The following is a 13107-nucleotide window of genomic DNA, read 5'->3' on the forward strand; positions in this document are numbered from 1 at the left end:
AGGCTCCATCTTCTGCTCCTTCTGGTAAGGGGACTCATCTCTGCTTGGGAAACAGTATCCTGCAGAAGTTTAAGTCCACAAGGCTGCAGCTGAACTTACTGGAGGTGATAACATGGTTCTCATATCAAAAAAATGAGGAGAGGCACAAAGCTGAGGGTGTGGAGCAGGGGGGGATTACTGAGGTCCAGCCTGCTCCTCTCTCAGAGAATGAAATGAGATCTGGAGTAGAAGTGATAGGCCTAAGGAAACACAGCTAGACCAACAGAGGGTCTCGACCTCAAGTCTCCTCACCCCCACTTCCTCCACTGTTCCACAGGGTGTAAAAAGCCTCATCCTTAGCTATTGATAGATTTGGGAGTGCAATACTAAATCTACATACATAGATTTAGTTCTGAGTTTCCTGGAAGCCAAGTTGAAAATGGAGGCACTTTAAATTACTCAACTTTCATTACCCAATAAAATAAAGCATTTGAAGTTTACCCTTTAAACTATCCAAATACTCAACTTTATCCAAATGTTAAATTTCAATGAAATTATTAGTTGTATTACAATGGATATAAGTGGATATAATATAAAAGTGTCTTCAATAGTACTCAAAAATGATATGGGACAATTCATGATAGATAATGCTACATCTTGGTTTTGTCTGATTCAGCATTTCTTTGGGAACCCAACCTATTCAGGTTCAGTTATATACATTTTTTGTAATTTAATTTTATTTACAATAGAATTTAAAGTTTAAAGCAGCAGCTCTCAAATAATAATGTGCAAATAATTTAACAAAGAAGGGTTCTTTTAATGCAGCTTCACTGCTTTCTCTCACCCCTCAGCCCCAATTCTTTATGTCCAGAATAAAGTCTAAGAATCAGCGGTCACAAGCTCTGGCTCTGATGCAGGTGGCCAGTAGGTACATTTTAAGAAATACCAATCTAGAAAAACATGTTGTTCTCATGACTCTTAGCTTTAATCAGTCCCTTTGAATATACAGTTCCTCCACTTGGTTTTTAATAAGCAGCCAGTAGCCTGAGATTGATTTCTCAGGAGAGAAAGAGGAGGTACAAAGGCTCTGGGTTGTTGAGATGCCTGTGCTTTCTATACCAGGTGTGCAGGGAGTAAAAATGGGGTCTGCTTAATAAACTTAAGACCCTTGAGGAGTGGAGAGGGTCATGAAGAGTTAGGGAGAGATGGAATAGTCATAAAGGCCAATGTGGGAACCCCAAAGCTGACAGTTGCTGCCTTGCCATCTTCCAAGGTTCAGCCCGTTTGACTTCTGTCTTTGCCTACAGTTCATGGGAAAATCTTCCTGCAAGTCCTTTCTGAATCAGAGAGGTGGGAATAAAGTTGGGGGTTCACAGAGTTGTATTGATTCCCACAGATCTTCGGGTGGGCTTCAGGGGCCCCAAAGCCCCTGAGATTATACATGAATATGTTGTGTATACATGCATGTATTTTTGTAAAAAGAGGTTCTAATTACCACTTTCATCACATTCTCAAAGCAGCCATAAATGGTGTGAGAGTTGAGAGTCACTGGGAACTCCATCCACTGAGTGCATCGAGCTCCAGAGTCACACCAATGTGTTACCATCACATTGCAGCCTGATGTCAGTTAGCTGACAAGCTCGTTGGCGAAGCGAGGTCACTAAGGGTCCCTCCACATGAGCCATTCTCCCCACCCAGTCTGAGGATTATGGTGGCAAGGCTGTCAGGCTTAATTTTGACAAATTGTTTGGGCCAATTAGTCCCTTTTAATTGCTCATGGAAATAGTAATTTTAGGTGACAAGATTATTATATGCTACATGTTAATGGGTCCTTCAGGGTCCAGAAAACACCACCGAGATTGCTATGACCTGTTCTTTTCCGTCTTTGGCATTACCCTTGAAATCTCCAGAAAAGACATTTAGTCAAGTTAGCTCCTGCTCTGAGAAAAGTACAGAGCACCAGTTTCCTTTGATCCTTCTGCCAAGTGAAGGATTAGAGAAGGATTTTCAACTCTTCCTCGCTACAGCCAGCCCATATCAAACTTCACAGTCTTGCAGATCATTAACTTGAAAAGCTGGGGAAGTTTCTAGTCCATCCACTTGCTTGTTTACCTGTTCAGCCAAGTTGCTTTACATCTGAGTGCGTTTTGAATAAACAGGGTCCTAGGTGATGAAATATTTGACTCAGTTAAAGTTGAATATTTTCACTTCACTGAACAGTAAGGTCAGTTGGACCGTAGGTCACGGCAGGTCTGCCTAATGATTCACCACGTGCCAGCTCAGGACAGGGGTGGAACAGAAGGTGGAGAACTCCTCCTGGCAGTTTAGGAAGCTGGGCATTGAGTGGCCTTTTACTAGCTGTGTCACACTGGGCCATTTGTTTGACCTCCCAAAGCTCTCATTTCATTATCTGTCAAAAAGGGATAAAAATAATATCTAGTTCATGGTACAGCTGTAAGGATTAGGTGATACCATCAACACTAGCATATAGCAAGAGCTGAACCAGGAAAAAAAAAGATAGCTGCTATGATAATTACAGTACTTTTCTCCTCCCCAAATCGAGATCTTATAAAGAAGTCTGGAATAGTGAGAGATCAAAGAAATATTTCAGTCATGCTCAACTTTATCTCTATGCTCTAAAAGTTTAGTAATGGAGCCATATCTTATCCTATATACATCGGTCCTTCTTTAAATGATGCAGGTGAAGATGCAGCAAATTACACTTGTTCAGTTAAAAATCATTGATACCAATTTCAATGTGGATAATCACATTCCTTGAAATCCATGATTTCATGTGAAACCAACAATGAAGAATTTGTAGAGAACTTTAGTTACCTTGCTGGTTCTTCCTGATGGAACAAACTGGGCACTGTCTTCCTGGCATTTTTCAAAGATGAGGTTTGTTGTTTTTTATTTTTTCCCTTGAAAAAGACTTGTGTTCTTTACCCCTAGCTTCTTATCTAGTTTATGATTTTATTTCTATTCTGTAGAAATAAAAGGTTAAAATTTCACTCCTTTGTTGAAGCAGATTCTAAGATTTAAGCATTTTATATCGTATTTTTCACCTCAAGTTTCCTCAGCGTCAGCACTCACCTTACTGTGTTGCCTGAGGTCAGCTCTCCAGCTCTTACCTCTATTTACTTTACTTTTCAGCAAGGGCTGCGGGAAGTAAAGGCAAACATTGCACCAAGGAGTAAAATGTCATTTCAAGAATAATGGCTAGCGCTCCTCAAAAAGAGCTTTCTCTATGGACTGGAAATCGGTTAAAAGCTAGAGAGGGGTGTGTGTGTGTGTGTGTGTGTGTGTGTGTGTTGGCTGGTAAAAATGTCTCCAGAAGAACTTATTTATTTAGATGTAATGTTTAGTGGGATTCTACAGAAATATGAATTATGTAGAAAACTAAAGGGTTCTGGGGGTTGCCAGTACAATTCAGGGAAAACAGCACAAAATTCATGTGATAAGAAAGTTGAGGTCTTTGGCTAATATTTCTCTACAAAAGAAAAACCCATTTGTTCAGGAATCGTGTTACTTGCTCTTCTAGCTGCTGTGGTCTGTGTGACGCTTCTGGACAGACTTGAAGGCGACCAGATCAACCTGCCCCATGACATTCTGGTGGAGTACCAGCAACGGCCTCAGCTCCTAATCTCCAACTTCATCAAACGGCGGCTTAGACTTGGTGGCCACACATCATCATCACCGGGAAGCCAATCTGTCCCTGCAAGTCTGTAATTCAAGTTGTAATGCTGGGGTTATATATTACTTGTGGCATTTTTATATAGTTCTCATCCATATGCTCAGCGCACATTAGAGTGGTTTTATAAAACTCCGTTCTCCTTAAAAATGAATTTATTGCAGAAGAATTTAATACATTAAATGAAATTTAAATTTCATTTTAGAATAAGTTAACTAAGTCAGTCTAATAATTAAAATTGTAAAACTCCTGGATTGTGACATTTGGAGTTTCATGTGCAGCATTAATTAAGCTCACATCAGAATAGACCAGCCACTTGTAGATATGGCTAGCAGTCACTCTGTTTCTGAAACCAATCCAGAAATGCATGTTAGAACGTTGTCAGGCACTTCTAGGTGTTGGACGAGTGACAGAAATTGATCATTCTTATTCAAAATATTTATTGAAAAAAGTCTTAGTGTGATGTAGGTCTATATGAAAAAGTTACCCATCGGGAAATGTGACCATACTTCATTTTTTCCCCTGTAAATGATTTCAGTGCACCAGAAATATGATTAGAGGCTTATGTTTGCCTATATTTATGATTTTATTACAGACTATAACAATTCTAGCTCACATATTTATTTTTGAATGAAGACCTCTAATGCAAAGAATGATCCTCATTATTCTTCAGAAATTACAGATGTTGAAATCACCTTTAAGCAATGTTTTTCTTTTTAAGGAAATGCCTTTTGAGGAGGTTGTTTAATCTAATTTCAATATTAACATAACAGACTGAGGAATTAGTGACAATTGGATTTAGACATGAGTCCAAATTCTCAAGTCATCCTCCTGTGAGACTTTGAAGCATACAGGAAGCAACATCTGCCCACATCTCCATCCAGTCTGCCCCTCTGAGAGGTATCCGGTTATTTACAGGCTTCACCACACTCTCTGGTGTTCTTCTAAAGTTCTTCTAAAGCTGACACACAGAGCCTCCCTGGTGGCATGAGGGTTAAATCTCAGAGCTATTGCCCCTGCGGCCAAGCCCACATAGCGCAGCAGACCTCTCCTGTCTCACCCGCTGCTCCCCTCAGCATGTATTTCAGTAGATCCACCTGTTCTGCTTCCCACTCTGTCTCTGGTGAATCCTCTCACCTCACCTCTCCCTTGCACCTCTGGCCTACACCCCAGTTCTTCTATACATAAATAATACATAAATAAATATTTAAAATAAATAATGCTGACACACATAGGAGTTTCCAGGTTAGTTGGAAGATGGTTTATAGTCGTGTAAAGTATGGCATGCTGTGTACGTATATTTATGTGACTGTGGCTCAATTAAAGTTTAACTCCATCTATGATAGAAATTATTTGCATCTTTTTAATCAATGACAATAAATAATTCCTTGAAAGATACCATCTTTTTGGAAACTTATTGGCAATAGATATGCTTGGACTGCAATTTTTAAGACACCCAATAATCACCAAATGAAAAGACCAGAGCAAAAAGTAAGGTAGAAGAATATTGCAGTCATTAATGGGGTTTTTACTTGGTTTCATATTTTTTTAGTCCAAGTGGAAACTACCAAATAATCTGTCCATTGGTTGACAGATAAAGAAAACATAACAATATACATGTATGTACACAAAAGAATATTATTCAGCCATAAAAAGATGGAAATCATGCCATTTTTCACAAAATGGATAATACTAGAGAACATTATGCTAAATAGAATAAGCCAGACAAAGACAAATTCTGCATTGTATCATTTATATGCAGAATCTAAATTAAAAAAGGCAAACTCATAACAGCAGAGTAGAATGTTGGTTGCCAGGGGCTGTATGGTGGGGGAATGGAGAGATTTTGGTCAAATTCATCAAAGGATGCAATTTTTTAGTCTATATGAATAAGTTCTGAGGATCAAATGTACAGCATGGTGACTATAATTAGTAGTGCTGAATTATATCCTTGAAATTTGCTGAGAGTAAATTTGAAACATTTCTCATCAAAAGAGAAAAAAAATATCATTTATGTCCCCAGCAACTTGCACAGTGCCTCGCATATAGTAAAAGAGAGTTACGTATATTATATATTTCTATATATTGTTATAAACTTAATGTTTGCGTCTCCTCCTCCTACCCCCCCATCCCACTCCCATTCCTATGTTGAAGCACTAAACCACAATGTGGCTGTATTTGGAGATGAGACTTAGAAGCAAATAGATAAGTTTAAATGGAATTATAAGGATGGGGTCCTGATCCAATAGGATTAGTGTTCCTATTAGAAATGGTACCAGGACACTTACTCTTTCTCTGTGGACACACCCCAAGAAAAAGTCATGAGGACATAGTGAAAAGGTGGCCATTTGCAGACCAATAAGAGAGTTCTCACCAGATACAGGAGGGATTAGAACCTTGATCCAGGACTTCTAGTCTCCAGAACTATGAGAAAATAGATTTTGGTTGTTGTGCCACCTAATCTATTTAGTCATGGCAGCCTGAGCTGACTATGATTATATTATATATATATATACATAAATATATGTGTATAAATATGTGTATCTACACATACATTTTTATTAACTATTTTGGGCACTGGGACATACATACACAATACACACATGTATATATAGTATCAAATTACATACATGCAAAAAAATCACACAAAATAAACAAATGCATTGCTGACTTCCTTTCACGTTAATTTTATCCAAATTTTATCACTTGCTCAATCTTTCAGAGCAACACAAGCAACTTAATTCAAATTTGCTATGTGAGCTCATTAATAATCATGACCAGCTCTTATATTTCATGTTTCATTCCCAAATACCAACACACTACACAGCTGAAATGTTAACAATTGCTTAGGAAAATGCAATCTTCAGTACAAAATACACTAACTCCTCCCAGCTTATTTTTTATACAGTTAAAAATGTTATTAAGTGTTTTGTACCCTGTAGGTGTTTAATAAGGACTATAAACTATTGCCTAAGGGATTTTAACAAAGTCAGTTTGAATTTTATTTTCTTCTATTGAAAACATAGCCCTTAACATTGGGGACTTGCTGTGGAGTCCACTGGCAAAATCTGTGGATCCCACTCTGCAGGAAAAAGCACATTCATATGTATACCCCCAAATTTGCATATAATTTCATGGGTTCACACACATTCCACAGATTAGGTGATGGTAGGATTCCCACCTCTACCCAAGACCAAACTTCTTATCAGTGCCACTGCCATATTGTTGCCTCTGTGGTTTCTGGTGACTGCTCCCCCTGAGCCCACATGGATCAGGGCTGCTAACAGCTGCTCCCAGCTGCACTATCCTTTGTGGCTCCCTAAATCCTACCTACTCCTTTGTAAACAGTCTCTTCAGTAAGTTCTCTCAGTTACCACTTTAATTGTGCCATCTGGTTCCTGCTGAGACCCAATAATACAGCCTCAGAAACACATCTGGGAACCCAAAACCATTTGTGAGAAACACTGACTGACTTAAGAAACTCAAGTTATTCTAGATGCATATCTTTCCATTGTAATTTTTATTTGCAAAACCAGAAGTTAATATTTTTTTTTATTTTTAACTGGTAGAATGCTTTTTAAAAGATAATATTCTATATAAGAATGAATTCTTATATTTAAAATTTCTCATGGAACTTTCCAGGGCTTGCTGCTTGAGAAACACAGTATTTGACTTGTTTGGAATTAAAACCCTGAACAAAAGACAGATAAATGGCCTCTGCTTCTTGCCTCCAAGCTACATCATACTGTCAAGGAAGGAAATTAAAACTGTTTGACACACATTGAGTTTCATAAAGCTACCCTTTCCTCCACAGAGCCCATGTGCATCTAGATGTCTGTATCACAAGCAGATTTTTTCAGGATTTGTTCTATAATCTTCATATCAGGATTAGAACTAAATAACTAATCTTTAATAATTATAATTTCTGTCCCTTCTAAAAAAATTAATGAGCTAAAAATGTTTCTTTCCTTAGTCCTTTAGGACTTCTAAACACCCTAAAATAATACCAAGTCATCTGTATTGCAATGTCTCCTAAAATGAGTACCTGACATAATTTGCAGGCTACTTAATTATTCCCTCATAAATGTTTTTTCCCATTTCTGGGTTGTTTTTCTAATCCTCCCAAATAGGCATTACTCCATTCAGAATTAATTTAACATCTATTTTTCTAGAAACTGAGCATAGCATTTTCATTTGAGAAAAGTCTATCAGTAAACTACTTTTCCCTCCTGAGATCTTAAAAAATTATTTTTATAAGTTTAAAATAGTTTTAAAAAATCATCAGACACTCTAGAAGCCAATATCATACTTTGTAGAGAATTAGTCAAGAACTATCCTACAAAAAGGTAGTACTTTAGAGTTACAGAAATCATCTGTGTAATCTGATTTTGCCCCATCCCGTTAGAACAGGATGAACAGATTTTTAAAAATCTCAGTTTTTCTTTTCATTTTCATATCACTGTATTTTCTCATCTTACTTTGAGTTTCTTTGCATATATATTTCCTCCAAACATTGAAACTAACAAAAAACATTGATGAAGCAAACAAAATGTCATCCATGTTTCACCAACTTTGTGTAAATAATGTAGCAGTGGACAAAGGTCCACCACCCAGGTCTGTTTCCTAGACTTTATCATCCTGCCTTCTTCCTTCCATTGGGATGCCAGAGGTTTCCACTGTTATAGGGCAATTTCATGAGTGATTTAATGTTGCAATGCCAATAACCCACTCTAAGTAAACAAACGAATGCTAGAATGAATATATTTACATATTTATATTTATAAAGAACCTAATTGGTGAGTGAGCAAGACCAGTCACTTTCTTGAAATAATTAACAGCCTACTAAATTTGAGTCACTATGAAAAATAGCTATAAACCCAAGTGCAACCTGACAGATTCCAAAAAAGAGGTAGACATAAAAATATCTTCAGCAATCAACAGAGGTTATAATCATATGGAGATAGAAGGACTTGAATGGGTTCTTGGACAAGGTGGATATTTGAGGTGAATTTTATATAAGGGTCTTAATTTTGAAAGAGACCTGCAGAGGGTGTGACCATCAAAGGAAAAAGCACGATAGTAAGACAAAGGAGACAAATATAGGACATATGACTAGAATAGTGGAGAATCCTTTTGGCTGGACCTAGAAAGGTAATTTTGGGCTCTATTATGTGGGTCCCTAAAAGATCAGAGAGAATTGGACCTCATTTCTAGGCAAGTGAAGTGGCTTTGTGCATAGAGCAAGACTGTTTAGAAGTCTGTTGGTGGCCAATGGGAGGAGGAAGGTAATAAGATAAAGAAAAGTAACAAGAAACTGTCTGAGTGTGGATGACCAAGACTTGATTGGCTACCTTTCACAATATCCCAAGGTTGGGGAGGTAGCAAAGATGTATTAAAGATTAGCTGAGGCCATTGAAGACATTATTTTCTTATTAGACTAGTCAGCTTCCTTACCAGTGAAGGTCAGTGCCTTCAAATTTTCACCTAATAAGTTAAGCAGCTTATATATTTCAGAATAAAAATTCCCCTTCTATGTGATGGTGATGTGTTTTCAAAGTCTTTCTTTTGTTAAAAGGCTAAGGAAAGTTCAAACATGACAGAGTCAGAGCAGTAGTTGTGGGAGAGGATGGCATTTAAAGGGCTGATGAGTGAGAGATGTCAGCGATGATCTCAGTATCTATGCAGATGAAACGCTTTAGGGCTTTTTAGCTAAAAAAAAAATTAGCTTTCCCGAAAAGGACATAAGTATAAAATTCAGTACCATTAAAAAGTAAAGTTTCAATGAAATTCTGATATATACTACAACATGGATGGACTTTGAGAACATTATATTAAGGTAAATAAGTGAGTCACAAAAGGACAAGGAGTATATAATTCCACTTATACAAGGTAACTAGAATAGTCACATTCATAGAGGAGGAAAGTAGGATAGTGTTTACTGGCGGTCTAGAGATAGAAGGGGGGAGTTACATAGCGGGCATAGAATTTCAATTTGGGATATACTGTAGATTAAATTGGTAGATGTTATGGTATGTGAATTTTACTACAATGAAAAAGTAAAGCCTCAAAGAGATCTGTGTTGTGGTTTCTATAGTACCAAATTCTAATTTACTAATAATCTGTAGAGAGAAAGTTCACACGATGTGGTGTGATTGATCCTGCCTGCTGACTGGCATTTCTACATGGGCTTCTCTACTCTACACAAGGAGTCAAATGGTTCGAAGGAAGGAGCCTAACTTCCTAAGAAATTTCTTGATGAGAAATCAGAACAAAGGAATTGATTGGGTGTGGTGATGGTTACCAACGGAGAGAATGTTTAGCTTAATGTTCTCATCTTCAATGTAACAGTAGATCTGCCAAGGAGGCCTAAACTTTGCATCAGCAAATTCAGGTACTTTTCCTCAAGATAGTGTAGCCAACTAAGGTTATTTTTCAAAGCATAGTCCACCAGAGTCAGGGATGCAGTGACAGAATATGACTAACACATCAATAGCTATTTGAAAGAAAGATTAAATCTAAAATACTAGTGACAAGAGAAGAACTCGAACAGAGAATATTTCTATGGGATCAAAGTTCACTGATTTTAAAGTGAAATTTTCCTGCACCACCTCTGGTGGTCTCACTGTTATTTCTTTTATAATTTATTGAAGTGACATTAGTTTATAACAATATATAGTTTCCAGGGGTACAGCATCATAACTTGACATCTACACATGCTACATTATGAGCCCGACCAAAAATCTAGATATCCACTGCCATACACTGGACTTTCATTTAAAGATAATGTTGAAATGCCTTATTAAACACAAAAGAAATTAGGGGAAACCCTTACAAGACAGAAATAGCAACGAGTAAGCCAAACCATAGAGGTAGAGGAACACAAACACAGACATAGGTGTTGTTCTAGATTGCAAATCAGCAAACTGTAGACCGGGAGCCAAGACCTGCTCCTCCTGTGTTTGTAAAGTTCTGCTGGAATCCAACCAGGTCCAGTGTTTTCTACTGACCTGGCTCCATATATAACAACAGAGTTGTTGTGCTGTAACAACAGAGTAGAGCTGTTGCAAGAGAGATCAGATGACCTGCAAAGGTGAAAATATTTACTATATAGGCCTTAGTAGAAAATGTTTGCTGATCCTTGCTACAGGGCTCAAAGATATAGGGATTAATGGCTGCTGAGGTGATACAGAGTGTGACAAAGAAACCAAAGCCCAGACTTCCAGTGTACACAGTGAGGGAGATGAAATGGAGATGCCTTCCAAAGAGTCAGACACTTGAAAGGATTCTGCTCTCTGTGAAAACATGGTGGAAGGAAAATCTGACTCTGCAAAGGACACAGATAAGGAAACTTGTCTGCCTGTGACCTTGCTTGGCATTGCCTATACTCACACTACCTCAATGCCCATAATAAAAGCAGCCAAAAATCATCTCCAAGATCCACTTCCAGTTATTTTATCAGCACCCTCCAGTATGCTCTAAGAAGGTGTTACCAGCATTTCCTTTCTGTTGTTTCTGGACATTTTTTTTGACTCACTATGGTAGACTCCTGTGAGGCCTAAGTTAATTGCCCAGGTAACAATTGTTGAGATTAATGTTCTGGTTACAAAGCTGAATATTTCCTGTGATCTGTCCCTGACCCCAACTTGCTTGCTTGTTTTTTGTTACTCTTAATACACAATATTACAGTGTGCTTCTACAAATACTTGTGTATATACCTCATATACCATGTTTCTTTTTGGAAGAATGGAATGCAGTGGAAACAAACTTCAGATCCTTTAGAATGAAATATTAACTGTTTCATTTAAAAATGTGTTTGGGTTTATTGTTTTTAACATAATGATAACACTACAACCTATTTTTTTCCTTATGTCTGAAAATTTTCCTTGTGAGAGTTCTGTGTGATTTTGCCTAGGCCTTTACTTCCAGGAGATTTGGGACAGTGACTGAACAATGACAGGAGGGTATGGGGTTAGACTTCGGTTCATTTTATGCTGAGATTTAAAAAATAACAGATTGGGTGCTGTAAACAACACTGTAATACAGTGTTGTTCATTAATTAACAGATGTTTAAAAAAGTCTCTGGTAGTTTCTTATAGGTACTTGGTGGACACACCAGATAAGTCAATCCCACTGGGAGGGGAAGGATTTTTTTCAATTTTCCTGGAGCACCTTGGTCAATAGTCCTGGAAAGACTCTAAAGGAAAGGAAGTTTCATCCAGGTAGACGAGGCAAAGGGATTCTCTCCCAGGTGCAGGCTGGCTGGCTATAACCGCATTAAAGCAGACTATGCCAAGGAGAATGGGGCTGGGAGGCCTCCTGTAACAGAGTTGGCCAGCATTTGCATCTAGTATTTTTCTTTATTTCTCTGATCATAATCCTCTTTTAGTCTCTAAGCCTTCAATAAATCTTCTGAATTACTAGATATTAGCAAGTGGGATTAAGGAAATTCCCTGTTTGCATGCTTGGTGCAAGGTTTGGAGGGAGAAGAGCTATTGCCCTGTGAGGTCAAATAGGCGATGACAAAAGATGATCTGAGAGCAGCAGGCTGTGGCTGGAGTCATAGGGCTGTCTAGTATGATAGGCTTTAACCAGGGCACATTTGCATAATGTTCAGGCATTTCCAGAAATGTGTAAAGGTGAAACAGGTGAAAAAAAAAGATGGTGGTTATTGCAAAATCATAGACATACTCACTAAGTGGGAAGGTATTTGGTAAATGAATAGATCTTGGGTAAGGTGGTTCTCTAGACTAGATCTTGGAAATAGCAGCTAAAGGTCATAGCCTTCTGGAAGATTCACAGTTTCATAAATGTTTCACTATTGGAAGGAATCCTCTGTTCCAGATAAGAGAAAGTGTAGGGGCATAGGTAGATTGCTAGGGCACTTTCTTAGAGCACTTCTTAAAAAAATCATATCAATAGATGCCCATAATAGGTCTTTCAGATATTCATGACTATAGAAGATTGGCCAGATTTTCAGAAACTGAGAGTAGGAGGCAGTAGAGTTCAGGGCTCAGAAGATAGATTATATGGTTTTAAATCTAGGTTCTTTTGAGCTGTGCAATATTGGGTAAGGTAGGTCACTTCTCCCCAATTATACAATGTGACTAACAAAGGTGCATATATTTTATGGTTGTTTCTGCAAATCAAATTACTTCAAACATTCAAAGCACCTGGAATAGAATTACTGCTCAATAAATATTGGCTCTTAGGAGTTCAGGCAAAGTACTGGAAACAGTCAAGGAAATGTTACTTGAGTATTTTGATTCCAGTATTTGCCTCTGCACAACAAAACACCTTAGAACAAGAATATATTGCTATTTTTCATAATTCTATGGATTGACTGGGCTCATATGGGTAGTTTTTGTGCTGTTTTCACTGTAGAGGTGTTAAGGTGGTCACTCATATGGCTGCAGTCACGTGATAACTACTGAGAGTCA

At 37.9% G+C, this 13107-nt stretch overlaps 2 protein-coding genes across 3 annotated transcripts in view; one reads left to right on the top strand and one right to left on the bottom strand.

Annotated features, from left to right (window-relative positions):
• Positions 1-5056, top strand: part of UPP2 (uridine phosphorylase 2) — a 31197-nt gene extending 26141 nt beyond the window's left edge. Inside the window, exon 7 of the mRNA XM_037523369.2 lies at positions 3521-5056. Within this exon, the coding sequence (XP_037379266.1) occupies positions 3521-3708 (188 nt within the window). The 3' untranslated portion in view covers positions 3709-5056. The remainder of the gene's footprint in view (positions 1-3520) is intronic.
• The window catches only part of CCDC148 (coiled-coil domain containing 148), a 249751-nt gene that overhangs the window by 7292 nt on the left and 229352 nt on the right, over positions 1-13107 (bottom strand). The window contains exon 16 of one of the 2 annotated variants that reach the window (XM_054699744.1): positions 3633-3702. The exons of the other annotated variant lie outside the window; for it this stretch is intronic. Within the exon in view, the coding sequence (XP_054555719.1) occupies positions 3673-3702 (30 nt within the window). The 3' untranslated portion in view covers positions 3633-3672. Of the gene's footprint in view, positions 1-3632; positions 3703-13107 lie in introns of those variants that run through there. 2 annotated transcript variants of the gene reach the window in all.

This window comes from Talpa occidentalis, unplaced genomic scaffold (genome assembly GCF_014898055.3).
Source record: "Talpa occidentalis isolate TD23 unplaced genomic scaffold, MPIMG_talOcc4v2.1 talOcc4.3, whole genome shotgun sequence".
Taxonomy (NCBI): Eukaryota; Metazoa; Chordata; class Mammalia; order Eulipotyphla; family Talpidae; genus Talpa; species Talpa occidentalis.